The sequence below is a fragment of the Streptopelia decaocto genome, assembly GCF_964273445.1.
Source record: "Streptopelia decaocto genome assembly, chromosome: 6".
In the NCBI taxonomy this organism is placed as follows: domain Eukaryota; kingdom Metazoa; phylum Chordata; class Aves; order Columbiformes; family Columbidae; genus Streptopelia; species Streptopelia decaocto.
This window is the reverse complement of record NC_138660.1, coordinates 49,359,796-49,376,933: the sequence shown is the minus strand read 5'-3', so window position 1 is coordinate 49,376,933 and position 17,138 is coordinate 49,359,796. Positions and strand designations below refer to the sequence as shown.

The 17,138-nt window shown below is 40.9% G+C and overlaps 1 protein-coding gene across 2 annotated transcripts in view; it reads right to left on the bottom strand.

The window, feature by feature from the left end:
• The window catches only part of GRB14 (growth factor receptor bound protein 14), a gene marked incomplete at its 5' end in the record, with an annotated part of 71,710 nt that overhangs the window by 4,711 nt on the left and 49,861 nt on the right, over positions 1-17,138 (bottom strand). For both annotated transcript variants that reach the window (XM_082056144.1, XM_082056145.1), the window contains 7 exons: positions 8,352-8,439; positions 8,531-8,588; positions 8,694-8,810; positions 11,052-11,132; positions 11,706-11,801; positions 11,994-12,104; positions 13,179-13,316. In XM_082056144.1, coding sequence (XP_081912270.1) covers positions 8,352-8,439; positions 8,531-8,588; positions 8,694-8,810; positions 11,052-11,132; positions 11,706-11,801; positions 11,994-12,104; positions 13,179-13,316 — 689 coding nt within the window. The remainder of the gene's footprint in view (positions 1-8,351; positions 8,440-8,530; positions 8,589-8,693; positions 8,811-11,051; positions 11,133-11,705; positions 11,802-11,993; positions 12,105-13,178; positions 13,317-17,138) is intronic.

Below are 17,138 nucleotides of genomic sequence, written 5' to 3'. Positions count from 1 at the left end.
CTTTGCAAATGTGTCACTGGAAATACTTTTTATTAAATTCTTCTTCACCTTGTCTATTATGTGAAAAATATGCATTCTCAGAATGAATGACACTGTAGGCGTTAGTTTTCACACTGCATAGAATTACTACGCATCTCTTCAGACAGAAAAGTGTCACAGGGAAAAATCGAAAGGTGGTTCAACAGGAAGTTTACAGAAAAGCTGATGCAAAACATAGCAGAATGATTTTCACATCTGGCTAAAATTCCTAAGTGCACACTCACTTCTGCACATTGGCAAAATTCCCACGGAGAGCTACAGTCTGCTTACTTCACAGCATTATTCAAATTGCAACACTCAGTGGCCAACAGAGGCACTGCAATTAGTGAGTTCACTGATAACTTATTCCAGCCAGGTCATGGACAGACATAATTTTGCCATTATCCTGGTAGGATCACAGTATCACAGTATGTTTGGGATTGGAAGGGACCTTAAAAGATCATCTAGTCCAATCCCCCTGCTGGAGCAGGAATGCCTAGGTGAGGTCGCACAGGAACATGTCCAGGCGGGTTTTGAATGTCTCCAGAGAAGGAGACTCCACAACTTCCCTGGGCAGCCTGTTCCAGTGCTCTGTCACCCTTACTGAGAAGAAGTTTCTTCTCAAATTTAAGTGGAACCTCTTGTGTTCCAGCTTGATCCCATTACCCCTTGTCCTATCATTGTTTGCCACCGAGAAGAGCCTGGCTCCATCCTCATGGCACTCACCCTTTATATATTTATAAACATTAATAAGGTCCCCCCTTAGTCTCCTCTTCTCCAAACTAAAGAGACCCAGCTCCCTCAGCCTTTCTTCACAAGGGAGATGCTCCACTCCCTTAATCATCTTCGTTGCCCTACGCTGGACCCTCTCCAGCAGTTCCCTGTCCTTCTTGAACTGAGGGGCCCAGAACTGGACACAATATTCCAGGTGTGGTCTCACCAGGGCGGAGTAGAGGGGAAGGAGGACCTCTCTCGATCTACTAACCACCCCTCTTCTAATACACCCCAGGATGCCATTGGCCTTCCTGGCCACAAGGGCACAGTGCTGGCTCATGGTCATCCTGTTGTCCACCAGGACCCCCAGGTCCCTTTCCCCTACACTGCTCTCTAATATGTAATCTCCCAACCTATACGGGAACCTGGGGTTGTTCCTGCCCAGGTGCAGGACTCTACACTTGCCCTTGTTAAATTTCATCAGGTTATTCCCCGCCCAACTCTCCAGCCTGTCCAGGTCCCGCTGGATGGCAGCACAGCCCTCTGGCGTGTCAGCCACTCCTCCCAGCTTGGTGTCATCAGCAAACTTGCTGATAGTACACTCAATTCCCTCGTCCAAATCGTTAATGAATATATTGAATAATATTGGCCCCAGCACTGACCCCTGAGGCACCCCACTAGATACTGGCCTCCAACTAGACTCCGCACCATTGACTACCACTCTCTGGCTTCTCTCCCTAAGACAGTTTGCAACCCACCTCACTACTCTATTGTCTAGACCACACCTCCTCAACTTAGCTGTGAGGATGCTGTGGGAGACTGTGTCAAAGGCTTTACTGAAGTCAAGGTAGACCACATCCACCGCTCTGCCATCATCCATCCACCTTGTTACATTCTCATAAAAGGCTATGAGGTTGGTCAAGCATGACTTACCCTTGGTAAAGCCATGCTGACTGCCCCTAATAACCCTCTTATCCTTGATATGCCTTGAGATGGCACCAAGGACAAGCTGTTCCATTACTTTCCCAGGGACAGAGGTGAGGCTGACCAGTCCATAATTACCTGGGTCCTCCTTCTTGCCCTTTTGAAGACTGGAGTGACATTAGCTTTCCTCCAATCCTCGGGCACCTCTCCCGTTTCCCAAGACTTGGCAAAGATGATGGAGAGCGGTCCAGCAATGACTTCAGCCAGCTCCCTCAGCACCCGCGGATGCATCCCATCTGGACCCATGGATTTATGGATGTCCAGACTATTTAATTGCTCCCTAACCCAGTCCTCATCGACTAAAGCAAACTCCTCCATTGACCTGGCTTCATCCGGGGTCTCACGGGTACAGGGCTCCCCAGGACAGCCTCCGGCAGAGTAGACAGAGACAAAGAAGGCATTCAGTAATTCTGCCTTCTCTGTATCTTCCGCCACCAGGGCACCCACCCCATTCATCAGTGTGCCTACATTGCCTCTGGTATTAGTTTTATCTGCTATGTATTTGAAAAAGTTCTTTTTGCTGTCCTTGACCCCTCTCACCAGCTGTAATTCTAAGGAGGCCTTGGCTATCCTAGCTGCCTTCCTACATCCTCTAACAGCAGCCTTATATTCCTCCCAAGTGGCCAGCCCCTGCTTCCATGACCCGTAAACTCTCCTCTTCTGCTTGAGCATACCCAACAGATCCCTATTCAACCACGCAGGCCTCCTGGCTCCCTTCCTTGACTTCCTACGTGTGGGGATGCTCTGATCCTGAGCGTGGAAGAAGCAATCTCTGAATGCCACCCAGCTATCTTGGGCCCCTTTTCCTTCAAGCAGCCTTGCCCATGGGATTTCTCCCAGCAATTGCTTGAAAAGGCCAAAGTTAGCCCTGCTGAAGTCCAGGGTTGCAATTCTATTTGCTATTCTGTTCCTGCCACACGAGATGCTGAACTCCACCATCTCGTGGTCACTGCAACCCAGGCAGCCCTCAACCTTTACTGGTTCGACCAGACCCTCCTTGTTAGTGAGGATGAGATCCAGCAGTGCACCTCTCCTAGTCGGCTCCTCCACCATCTGCATGAGGAAGTTAGCATCAATGCACCGGAGGAACCTCCTGGACTGTGGCTGGCTGGCTGAATGGTCCTTCCAGCAAACATCAGGGAAGTTAAAATCGCCTACAACAACCATGGCCTGTGACTGTGAGGCCACTCTCAGCTGCCCATAGAAGGCCTCATCAACTTCCTCAGCCTGATCTGGTGGCCTGTAACAGACACCCACAACAGTGTCAGCCCTGCCAGCCTGCCCCTTGATCCTGACCCATACACTCTCAACTCGCTCGTCATCCGCTCCTGGGCAGAATTTAGTACATTGTAGTTGCTCTCTCACATAGAGAGCAACTCCACCACCACGCCTGGCTGGCCTGTCTTTCCTGAAAAGGGAATAGCCATCCATGACCACATTCCAGTCATGTGAACTGTCCCACCATGTTTCTGTAATTGCCACCAGATCATAATCTCCCGACCGAACATAGGATTCTAGCTCCTCCTGCTTATTCCCCATGCTGCGCGCATTGGTATACAGGCATTTCAGGGAGCGAGCAGAGCACACCAGTTTCTCCCTAGGGGCATAGGAGGCCACCCAGTCCTCATCAGTTTTAGAATGCAGCCCCACCGGGACAAGCCCAGCTACAACCCCGTCCCCCTTCGAGCCTAGTTTAAAGCTCTCCAAATGAGCCCAGCTAATTCCTGCCCCAGCATCCTTTTGCCCCTGCGAGATAAACCTTTCCCACGTGACAGTGTCCGGACTGGTGTCTTATAAAACCAACCATTATCAAAAAATCCAAAGCCCTGCCTGTAGCACCAGTCTTGGAGCCAACGATTTAGAGAGTGAATTTTCCTATTCCATCCCACATCATCACTTGAAGATGGAAGGAGTGAAGAGAAGATCACTTGAGCCCCCGAGTCTTTCACCATCCTTCCCAAGACCTTGAAATCATTCTTCATCCCCCTCAGACTACGGGAAGCAGCTTCCTCCCCATCTGTCTGGAAGACCAGCAGCGGGTAGTAGTCCGTCGGGTGCACCAGTTTGGGGAGCTCTCTAGCAATATCCTTGATCCGGGCTCCAGGTAGACTACAAACTTCCCTAAGATGAGGGTCGACTCTGCATATTGGGCCCTCTGTTCCTTTCAGAAGGGAATTTCCTATTACAATCACCCTTCTTTCTTTCTTATCAGAGGCAGTCTTAAGTTGTGAAGTCGACTGCCTCTTCCTATGAGATCTTGTAGGCAGGCTTGGCACCACCTCCTCACCTACCTCTTCTTCAAGATCCAGGGCCTCAAACCTATTACGGAGGGGCACCTGGGGAGACAAAGCAGGCAGGGAGGGGGGCTGCCTGTGACGCCGAATGGGAATACGCTTTCAACCCTCGTCGTCTTTTCAGTCCCCTACCTCTGCCCGAGAGCAACAAGGGTGGGGCCGTCTCAGGACTTCCACCTCTGTCTGAGAGGGCAGGAGGTCCATCTCCTTTTGGGTGGTACCTCCCTGGGACCTTTCCGACTGGCACGTCAGGGTGTTACTCCACCAGTTGATCTCCCTTTCGCACTCCCTGATGGTCCTCAGCGTCTCAACCTCCTCCTTAAGTTTGACGACCATGTCGAGCAGATCTTGCACCTGCTCACACCTCACACAGGTGGAGTGCTGGCCTCCCTCCCCCGGCAGCAGCAGGCTCTGGCACTCCCTGCAGCCGGAGACCTGAACAGCCACCATTCGGGACACAGCCTCAGTCTGTGTAGCCACAGTCTGTTTGAGGCAAGCTCTCCTTCTGGAGGCGACCATGGTCGTCAGCAGTCTGGGACGCTGGCAATAAGTTAGAGGGGCTGACAAGCAACAAGTGCTCTCTGCACCCTGCTGCACAAGCTACCACGCCCGCTGCTGCAGCACAGTGTGGGTGGGACTCACCCGCTACACAAGCTGGTTGCTCCTCCCTACACCAGGTGGGCAGCGACAGGATAATCTGGTACAGGTGAAAGACGATTAGCAACAAGAGATAGCTTCCATTGAATCACGGGGTTTGGAATATCATCAGAGAACAGTCTGGAGGACAGAGGGAGTATCTGATCCAAAGCTTTATAGTGGAGAGACTCTGACCTGCTTGTACTGTGCAGGTCTGGAACAGATATAGCTAACAAATGTACCATAGAAGGGTAAAGGAGGGACAGCCATGGGCAAGGATGCTCCTCTTTCAAGACACAAAAAATGGGCAAGATGGACTTGCAGGTGTCAACCAAGTGAGCACTAGAGGCCACCTACTTTTGCCCAACCACATGCCAGGAATTAGAGCACTATTATATGAAAAGAACAGATTTCAGGGAAAAAAAAGCAGACAGAGTGGATTTTCACTGACTAACAGCATGGATCCAAACTACTAATTTAATCCTCAAGTTTCTAAGAGCTCTATTTGTACAAAGCAAGAAAATACCTGGAACTGAGAAATTTGGAGTCCATAATCATTAACACTTCTATCAAAATCCCCATCCAGTCTAATTCAGAGCTCTGACAGTAGTTCAGTTATTAGTGAGAGATAATTGCCAACTCAGCATATGGCTCTAAAGAGCACACAGCAAGTCCAAGGACACGCTGGAGTTCCCAGTAGCCTGAGGCTCTCCTAAGGGGCCCTCCCTCACCACCTACTGGCCTTCCACCTTCTGCAAGACATGAATTAAAATTTTCAAAGCACAGCTAGACAGGTTCTTTGCATAAACTTAAATCTTTCATATGTTTGCCATTAAAGTCAGGCATTTTATTTTATCAAGAAAAATAACATGGTAAGAATGTGGCACTTTGCAGATATCCAAAATGGGGTTTCCACACCCAAACACTGAGATCTGCATAAAACAATACACAAAGCAATCACACTGGGTAGGAAAGAAAATACAGGTTGATTAGGATTTATGTTCCCATTCATCAGTTCTCTTAAAGTCAATTTTCTTACTTTTTTCCTTGTTTTAACAGCAAAGATAAGCAACATTTGTCCTCCTTCACATAAAAAGATCTTTACTCTTTTCTAACTTTATCACAATAGACTTACTGTAGTTGTCAAAGAACCTTTAAAAAGATGACTTTATAATGAAGAAAGGGCAGTAGTTCACAGCATCTCAGAAATGCTGATTGGAAGCGAGCTTTTTAGCTGGATGCAGGATGACTCCAAACAAGTGCTCCTTCATAAACTTATAAAGAATTCTCCAAATGATCAGTTGCATTTTGTTATGGGCCTTTTGGTAATGCCATTATCCCATTCATCAATCAGATGCCGATCAGTTTGCAATCCTTTCAAGCATTTGTCATTGAAAAGTCTCCCAGTGTCCTTTAGAGAGCACAGCATGAGATCTACAATAATGCTACAAAACATTTGTCCTGGTTTTGGCTGGGATAGAGTTAATTTACTTCCTAGTAGCTGGTATAATGCTGTGTTTTGGTTTTAGTATGAGCTTAATGCTGGTAACACATTGATGGTTTAGTTGTTGCTAAGCAGTCAAGGACTTTTCAGCTTCCCATACTGACCTGCCAATGAGAAGGCAGGGAGTGCACAGAAGGCTGGGAGGAGACACAGCCAGGACAGCTGACCCCAACCGACCAAACGCATATCCTATACCATATGACATCATGCTCAGTATATAAACCTGGAGGAACAAGAAGGAAGTAGGGGACGCTCGGAGTGATGGCGTTTTTCTTTCCAAGTCACCATTATGCTGAAGGATCTGAGCTTTCCTAGAAAGACTGAACATCTGCCTGCCCATGGGAAGTAGTGAAGTAATTCCTGGTTTGTTTTGCTTGCGTGTGTGGCTTTTACTTTGCCTATTAAACTACCTTTATCTCAACCCACACGTTTTGTGACTTTCACCCTTCTGATTCTCTCCTCCATCCCACTTTGGGGCGGGGGGGGAGTGAGCAGCTGCGTGGTGCTTAGTTGCCAAATGGGGTTAAACCATGACAACTTCTTGAATAAAGCTGGTTTTAGACCAGAGCAGTAGATCCAAAAACTTTATTCCTTCATACCATACCTTAAGATTCTTGCTGTCCCTAATTCTGTTATTGGGTTATTCACATACTGGGACTACTGTAGATTCTTATATAATAGTCCCTTTATCTTCTCTAAGCCATCATGAATAGCATATTTGTTGGTACATACAGTATTACAGAGGTCCTACCACCTCTGTCATATATGGATTATTTTCTCTGCCCCACCACCTCCCTGCCCCCAGAAACTAAAATCTTGTTATTCCCATTAAAAACTTTTATTTCTGCTGATAATTAATCCTTTCAGCCAATCAAAAAGCACAGCATTTGTCACATGCTGTAATGTATTCATGACTTCACTGTAACACCGGATCAGGTATCTGACAGTGTATGAGCGCTCATACTGCTACGTTCTAATCAGTTCTAGACAGTCCATGCTAGAGTTTCATCCTCAAAAAACCCACGATGTATATCTATTAATAGATCCAAGAATATAACATAAACAACACTATACTAAACTAATAGGAGCAATGTGTTCACTTTCTTATCTCTAACACCATTGTTCTTTACTCGCCAGATCTTCTTGGTTTCACTAAACAGTATGTGTGTGCACCCATTGAATGACATATGGCTCAGAAATAGATGTTGGATGCACACCCATGTCCCATCCCTCCCATACAACAAGTGCAAAAGTGAATGCAGAGTACAGAAGCAGTTTCAGGATGATTAGCTGGGCTTAAAAACAGGACCTTTGAAATTTAAAAAATAAGAAAAAACACAAAAAGGGAAGCCCAATTAGTCATCCTTGCTGAGAATCACTTTTTTTCCTCCCTTTCCTTCTGATCTATTTTTTTTCCCCTAAAGTCCTTTCTGCAGATGTAGAAAACAGTATTACAACATATTTAACCCAAAACTGAAGGAATTTAACCAGTAATCTGGTATTACAGGTATCTAACTGGAAACAGAGAAACTTAAGAGTTTTACGGTATCAATCACTCACTGAATGAAGGAGGCCTAAGTTTACAGTTAATATAGGAGTAAGGATAAAAATAACGAAATGAAAAACAGGAGGATCTGAACAAAAAATTCCTACTTGCTTTTTCTTTTTTTTAATTAGTATTCAAAAGAGAAAAATAAAAGTGAATAATCTTATCCTAATGTTTTTTGTTTACCATTAAGGTCTAACACAATTTTTAGTTATTTCATGAGGAAAAGCATAGGGTTTTTTTTCAATGGCTGTCCCTGCACAGTTCATCTTAGGATACTGTTAGTCAATGTTTTGAGGCTTGCTTTCACTCTTTCATCAGTAATAAGAGATACAAAAGACACTGGTGCCAAACTTGACAGTTCCCAGAGAATATTGTGCAAATACAGAGCTCAAGTGCCTGGCTCTAAGCAGATATAAGTAATCTGTCAATGACAGAATCAAAGCGTTAGATCACCACTTTATAGCTTCCAAAAGATATAAAATAGAAACCAACTGATCCCCAGATAGCCCTATATAAAAAAGAATTTTTATTTCTATTACGTAAGTAAAAAAAATCTTCCTTCCTCCATCTCCCTCCCAATAAGAAGTACATGGAAATAGCAGTTGTTGACTAGAAATTTCTCTCAGAAGAGTTACGTAAAGAATTAACTTACCCATCTACAAGTCCATGCTGCAAAATAAGTCTCTGAGCCTCTTCTCTAGAGATTTTATGATGAAACCATGACTGAGATCTGTGTATAGCTATAGAAATAAAGATCTTTAAAAAACATTTCACCTTGATTGAAAGAACCACCAATCACATTTCTCTGGCAATTAATTAACTCACACATACCCATGTTAGACATGGCAATAGGACTGCCATGTGAGTTGAGTCGTAGACACCCTCTCCTCTGTATGAGAGAGAAGTAAAAACATGATTTCAAAGCTTTTTTGTTAAAAAATAAAAAAAAAAAAAATCAGAAAACACTATTCTGAGAAAGCAAAGGTGTTTATACCCGCCAAGCTAATCCTTCTTCAACTGCAACTGAAAGGGCTTCTGTTGGATTTTCTATAATTCTGCTTCTGTGTCCTGAGAAATCCATTGCTACTAAAGAATTTTCTGAAATGCTTCTCTGCAACAAAGAAAAATACATTTAGTGTGTTCACTTTTTAAAAGATCCATTTAAAAGTGAGTTTCTGAGAAAACATTATGTTTTATACGTGGTGTTTCAAGTATCTGCAGCGTTTCCCATCAGAGCCAAACACATTTTACCCTAGAGAGCACTTGTAATTCCAGTATGCTGCTGCAAAGCTCAGTTTTACAGTCTGGCAGGACAGATCATCCTTTTGCATTACTGCAATGGATGATAAATATAAATAGAGTTTATGGCAGAGCAATGTATTTTTAACTATATTTAGCCCTTTGCATGTCAAAGCAAGTCAGGAAACTGTTATTAAGTTGCCCAAAAAACAGAAAAATGAGAACATATAAAATTCTTATGCATAACCATCAAATTAACAAATATTTGAAATATTTTTCTATAAATATGTCATAAATGTATATATTGTCTATATAAACCTTCACTCAAAGTTTACCAGATTGGAGCATTGAAAACAGCCATTTCTATGGCTGTTTAACTTATATTTTAATACATCACTTCTATCCTCATCATAGACTTAACAACTGTAGGATCTGTTATTTAAAAATGCTTGGGATTTTTCTCCCAGTGAAGATCAAGTTTGTAACAACATAATAAAAAGCACTGAAGTTCGACAAAACCGTCTTAAAACTCATCAAAATATTTCTCAGAAACCAAGGTTTACAAAACAAAGTTTAATATGTATTGTAATAGTTCGAATGTTGGCAGGCACTGGAATCTCAAATAATTAAAAGAACATTCCAGCATTCTATAAGTTGAAATAACATCTGTAACGCAAGAGGCCCAGATTTCTGTAGGGTTAGCAAAGCTTCCCAGTTAAAACCAAAGCGGCTCTGTTTTGTTTCTGTTTGGTTACAAACATGAATATAACTAGAAATGGAAGACAGCAATTCTGTAGTTCACTGCAATTCTCGACACTGCAGTCTAAGGTCTGCCTGAGTAACTGTCACCTGTAAAGGACTTCAAAAAAGTAAAAAAAAAAAAAAAAGGGTAAAAATAAGAGAAAAGGTTTGCCTCTAGGAGAGCGGCAGGAACTCCTGGTAGCTGCCATAGTTGTGAGCTATGAAGGAGTGTGAAACATGGCAGTGGTTCCCCCATGAAGTGTGCTCACTAGCTTGTACACTTAATTCCCAAGTTTGTCCAATTTGCTGTTTAATTCATGAATTATACACAAGTAGAAAAAGAGTGCCATGCTTGGTACTGTTTATAGATTCTTCCTGTGTTAGGAGCTACAAAAGCTAAAATGCACCCTGCAGTGTAAGAGCAGAGAGAACCAGTAATGGCTCCCAGATCCCTTATAAAAGCAACAGTTGGCTGTTTTAACAGCTTTACGTAACAAAACATATAGACACAGTCAGTGTATTAAGCACAATTTTGAAGCCACGCTTATTAGTAATACCACAGAAAACTACTTTTATGGATATCTCTTAATAGAAAATGCATATTTAAATACTTTAACAGCAAGAACTATAATAACAGCTCAAAAAATCCACCACAAAATCACTGCAACAAATAATTTTTACCTAATTTAGCCAATAAAAACCACAAAAGTGGTTTTCAGCCATGAAGAAGTCTGAAGCCAAATGACTCATAAAGAACTGGGATAACACAAGATATTAAAGAAAAGGACAACCTGATCCAATCCCAGCTGTCTTAGGAGATGGACATAGTACCTAGTATGGGCCGTCTTTCCTCTAAAACCCAGTTCTGGCAAATTATTATGTTCCTCTGAAGTCCAGTCATTATTACATGAGCTGAAATTCACCTCAAGTACTTAATATTTTACATTAAAAAAAATAAAATGAAAGTACTATTGTATATGAAAAAGGAATTTTTAGAGCTTTCTTATTCATCATTTACAGCATGTGTAACCTTAAACACTTTGCTTCTTTTTTTGATGCATTTATAGTTCTGCTGCTCTTTTTTCAAAATCCTCTTTCCATTCTTTTTGACAGTGATAATAAGCCAATGAACTCCCAAAATGCTAGAGATTTGACAAAGGGAAAAAGGCTGTTACCTAGTCTGAACTACTCAATTTGTATTAAGTGAATTAATTAGCCCTTTAGTCAACCCTGACACCCCTGAAGATTTCAGCAAGCATTCGCACATGCAAAGATTTGCAGGATCAGGTCAATAGTGTAAATGACATAAGTTACTTCAAAATAGCATGATTGCAGAAACAGTATTTTTTCATGGAGCTACCATGGGACATACCATAGGTGTTAGATTCAAAGGGCTGCAGCCACTTCTATCTTGATATGGTTGCATGTAATTCTGATACAGCTGCATCCCATACTAAAACCAGAAAATAACATGGTTAGCATTTTAAATTATAAACCTAACCAAGTAATTTTTTTCCAGATGTGCAAGATAATGTATGCTTTTCTTTACTATTAAAAAGTAAGTGAAAATGCTGTGAGAATAAGGAAACACATGTTGTTATTGTTGCTGCTGCCTTTACAAAAGTACACTCTGCATTAAATATTACCCATTTAATACAGCAAGTGACCTATTCCTATTTTGTCACAAACAGACACATTTTAAGCCAACATTTAAATTTCCTTCCTGTGCGTTCTTGTAGTTTTGTTCAACATTACTCAACAATCTCACTGAATTCAACATGGTTACAAATCAGCCTATGCTTAATGTAAAGTATTTGCAAGACTGAGGCTTCAGTTCATCATCCCATCCCCTACAATGATTCCAGTAATTTGGTCTCTCTGTATTTTTGGGATGAAGAAAAATAAGCTTTCAGAGTACAAAATGGATATTGCTATTGCATGGGAACCTAAAATTATGTTGCCACACAGTATCAAAATTTCACATAGTAAACTTAAGCAAGAAGTTAACTTTACACAGAAAAATTACCTTAAGCAACCTAATTGCTGTCATCCAACAGGTCCTAGTTTGTTCATCATCTGCACAGAGCTGTTTCAGGTCTCTGGTTCCTCCTGATTTGTTAGGCTAGAAGGCCACAGCACATTTTTTTTTAGCATTAATGCATATCTTGAAGATAATACCTGTTGAAATAAAAGCCACTAATTCTCCTATTTTATAATAGACAGCTGAATATTGTTTTTAAAAACCTTAAGGAAACTTAAGCTTACCTAAGACCTGTGGCTTGCTTTAATATGTATGAGTATAATAAGCTTGTACCTTAAAGCAGAATCCATAGTTTGTTGGTGCTCCAGAAATCTTTTTGCCTGTCAAAGACATGTACATATCACTATTGCTGAATTCACAGAAAAACTGCAGATGCCTTGGCTCCTAAAAAGAAGAGCAATGTAATAAAGTTAGATTATTTTTAGCCATCCTCTCCAGATAAGAAACTCAGACAAGTACAGTAGTTAACCTGTTCCAACATATAGTCTTACATACTGCACTTCTAACTGTGACATCATGAAATCCAGAAAGAGACAACATTAATTTTATAATGCAAAGAAAAAAACACCTCAAACTGGTCAAAGTGTTCCTTCTTCCAGAGAGGGAGAAAAACCCAGGTATAAGTGATTTAATTTCTAGGAAAACATCCACTAAATTCAAGCTACAATAATATTAGAGTAGGAATCAAGTTTTGAGAGCAGTATGCCTTTCAAACATCAAAATAAAATATACTTTCATAAACCAAAAAAACAACATACTGTAATAATTACTGCCCAGTACTATTTCTAACCGTTATCTCCATCCTGAAAGGTTAATTAAGTCAAGGAAGCAAATAAAATAAATTTGCTGAAGGACACAAAAACAGCTCAATGAACATTCTGTCAATTAACACAGAAAATTCAGAACAAGAAATAACATTGTCTTAAGTGGTTTACGTAGAAGACGTCTTAACTCCAGTGTAGCCTATTTAACATAATCTGGTTTAAAGTACTGCCATCAAAAAGTTGCACTAGTAAAAAGAAAAAACATCCAGTGACTAAATTTGAGAACTCTCAAAATCTTCCTGTAAAGTCCTTGTATACATAGGTTTTTGTTTGTTTTAGATAATGAATTATTATGTCCACCTTTCAGAGCATCTCCGTATACTTCAGAATTTTAACTACTGTTTGAAAATTCATTTTAAAAGGGTACTCTGTTAACTGCTTGGAAAAATAGTAGCCAGTTATTAGGCAAAAAAAAAAATCTATTATTTCTAAGACAACAGTTTCCCAATTGTATATCTCAATATCTGTCTAGGTTTTATCTGTAATGAAGTATGGGTTTGTTTGTTTGGTTTTTTTTTTCCTTTTTAACACTGTAAGTTGAAATTCAAATTTTGGTTATTATTACAGCAAATGATAAATAGATACACACTTGCTCTAACTTAATAGTTCTCTTGTTTTTTTTTTCTTCCCATACCTTAGATGTACCTTTAGTGGAAAAATAAAGGCCAGATCTTCTCAAAATAAAGTACAATTTTTTCCACGATTTTTTCCCCTGTTCCTTTGCATACAAATAACCATGAATCTCAGGATACGTGCTGGAGCTTAGGAACATCTGAAAGAAAATATCAGACATGCGTTTTTCTTTTCAGCTGAAACCAGCTTTCAGTTTCATTAACATACTCAGACAGGACCAAGGGGATTAACCCCCTAAATGCACTATCACAGTACACTAATTCAGTTATGAGTGCATCTAATCCCATTAAGAGTACCTCTGCTTTAAGGTGTGTAGAATGTTACACAACTCAAAGGTGTGCTAAGCAAGTTACATATTTATTTGGAACATATGGTTTGAAATGAGAGCATTAGTTGTGCAATATGTTGACTTCAGCAACAAAACCAGTATAAGAAGTTCTGATCCCATGCTTCAGACCATATTTAGATAAAACTGCAAATCAATGCTACCAAAAGAAAAGAAAAATAATGCCATGCCTCCTCCCCACCATGTTACAAACCAGATAAGGGAACTGATCTAAGCCAAAATTAACTCAGCAAACAACTCACGATATCTGAATCACAAAACCATGCAGGTCAGGCAGATACTACCATTTTCAATAAAAAGGGAATAAAGGTCTCAGGACCTGAACTTGTGCTTAAGCAGAAGTTTTAGGAACATTAGTTGAATTAAAGACAGGAGACGCAGATACAGCTCCCGTCTGTGCTCAGGGTCATGAGGCATGGAGTACTGAACAAAGCTGCATCAGAAGAAAGGAGGAAGTAAAAGTTGGAGAGATCAGCTATTTTGGTTCTGGAACTGCAAGAAAAAGGTGTGCACCCTCACAGGTCACAGAAACGCAGAATGCCATGGACAGACAGAGAAGTTAACTAATGCCCAGAGAAGCTGCCTGTTGGGCTGTCTCTACTCAAGGTATTCACTGGCTTCTCTTCTGCCATTTCAGCCAAACAGTCAGAGCCAAAACAGCTGGGATCTTGCTAAGACCAAGTACACAGTTTCACTCAGTCTGCAAAAGTACCAACTAAAACCTGGAAACCATGTTAATTATATTCTAATTCCATGCAATGCACTCATTTCTATTACTCTTCTTCCAAGAAAAGTACTCAGAACTATTACTCATATCTAAAGAGGCTAATTTAAACTTCTTCCATTTCCATATATGCAAAGGAATCTATATTGTTACTGATCTCTTCAAGGAACCTTGCCCCAGACTGGACTACAGCATCATAAATACTATCAAAGCTTATATATAGGTAGGGAACAAGGGATTTTCTGGTTGATATCTGCAGCTTTCATTGCTGGATTCTCTTCCTGTCCATTGCCACGTCCAGAAAATCTGACTTGAGGACAAGAAGAAACAGATTCTCAGGCAAGAGACAGACTGGCCAGTGCCAGAGTGCTGCAAAGTGATGAAGTAAACTCAATTTTGGAAGCACACAAAATTCTTGGGCTACTAAATAACGCAGTCCAATCAAGATACACCAGGACTCTTTCGCTATTATTGTGTTCCTACCTTCCAGTCAGGTGCATTACTGTACAACCTGTAGACCGTCCTGAGCTAATTAAATTTGGTTGGCACAAATGCAGTAACCCTGGGAGGCTTCAACTGATGGGGGAGGGCCCTAGCCCACAACCAGGAATGCATTACGAATAGCTTCACCGCTATTCACCTGAATAGTTAAATTACAATAAGACCAGGTTCATCCATCTACATGTGCTGCTGGCACACTGTGTGCAAATGCAGTTTAAGCTATTGCAGCCACATTGAAGCAGACGGGTAGGTCCTAGTAGGTGTTCCAGCCTGTTAATCTTCCCATTTGCCACATATTAACAGGCTCGCTGGTGGTGAATATAAAGGCTAAATTTAAAAAGTATTCCAACTCCATAAGCAAAGTCAAATGGAAGTTTTAGGAAAATATAAACCGGTCAATGTATGTAAAAACAACATCTTTTTAGGCTTTAGTATCTCTGCTGAAGATGAAAGGAGCGGTTGGCTCCCAGCCCGCACAAGTGTCTACCCCAGGATTTCTGCCATAAGAGCTTCAAACCAGAAGTGCTGTCATGAAAATCTTTTTTCTTACTCAGCAGACGAAAGTGGAGGAGCAATAGAAAGCTCAGCTTCAACAGTCGCTGTTGTACGCCTGCTATCAATTAAAATAAAGTAGCAATAATGCTAGGAAAAAGGCAATCCTAGATCCATCTTTTTCTTTCTAAGACAGCTGAGGACTGTGCGAGAAAATATAACATGAACAAGCCATAGTAAAAACCATTAACTGTCAGAAGAAATAAGCAGTAAAAATATTTCACAGTGAGAAATGAACGTCTGTAATAAACAGCTACAACTAAAGACAGTAAAAAGGTAACTTCCTCGGGTTTTTTGGTTGCGGGTTGGTTTTGATTGCACTTTTATTGTTGTTTTAGTTGAGTTGTGGGGTTTTTTGGTGTTCTTTTGGTTTGTTTGTTTGAATGGAGGTACATGTAAGTCTATTACAGGGCAGAATGGATCCCTGTTTGTGCAGATAAGGGGTAACCAAAATAGGATAAAATAAGAAAAATAAGAAAAGTCCTTAATATATGAAGAAGAAGTGGGGAGAGTTAAATAAATGATGGTATGCTGCAGACAGGTATTACTGGTCACACAATATGCAGAAATAAGCTTTCACCCTCTCCCCCATGCAGTGAAATACTTTATATGATATGTAGAGTGCTGTCAAATGTCACCATGGCTTTCAGATACTACTATATGACAGCACCAAGGACTCGATTACAATTTGATTAGCTGTAAAACCAACCAATTTAAAACCAATCTAAACAAAGCAAGTAAATTTCTTTTGTTGAGGTGAAAAAAAAAATAAAAATCAACAAGTGAAAAAACAATATAACAGGAAAAACACCACACCATCTCAGATGAATATAATATTAAAAAATGTGGAAATACTAGATATCACAGAATGCAATAAAGATTGAGAGCTGCACTCCTAACCACACAACTTATTTGTCTGCATCTGCAACATTTTCAATGAAAGGATGCTTGCAGTAGCAGACACATTTGCTAAGGTAGATGTTTCTCGAGTGCTCGCATGATTTTAGAGAGTTAAAGGAGCCATTGTTTTCATGACAGTCTGTGAATCAAGTTTGAATCTGATGACTGATTTCTTCAAAGATGTGATCATAGCCAGCCATGACCCAGCCTCATGCTACTGAGAACAAGCAGGACTTTCCACAGAATCTGCTGATAAATTTTAAAGGCACCAATTAACTCCAGAGAAGAACTGACAGCGATCCTCTGTATTGTCTCCTATAGTCCTCACTCAGTCTGAGGGGTTTAGACTGGGAGAAAGGCTGACAAAACCTGGGGCGGAAGGTGGGGAAAGGCAACGGGCAGACTAGGACATGTTTAGGAGATTGGCAAGAAACTGAAATTCAGTGTGCGGCTATTCCAGCCAAAGATTGGAACAGAGTCAGATGAGAAACTGGTCAGGGACAGAGAGACTTGCTGTGGCAGAGAGATTAAAGAAATGAAAGCTTGAATCTTTAATCTATGAAAGCAGAGAATGGGAACAACTAAGAACATGATAGCAATGGGGATAGGACAAAAGGAAAAGACACTATCAGTAATTCCACCTTTCAACAAATTATGAGTGCTTATGTTGGTAATCCTGTTCCATCTTTAATTTTTGAATCTAGAATCATAGAATATATAACATTGATTTTTTAATGTTTATTTAGGAAAGATATGTACTCCCATCTTTAATAAATTCTACATCAGGTGCAAGTGTTTTTTCATTGCTCTGGAAGATGGCTTGGACATGTGATACCTAAAACAGCTTTTTTTAATGTATTCACATTATATGTAAAAAGCTATTAGACAGAAGCAGCGAAACTGGTCATTATAAGACTTGAACTCTGAACTTCAAGTCT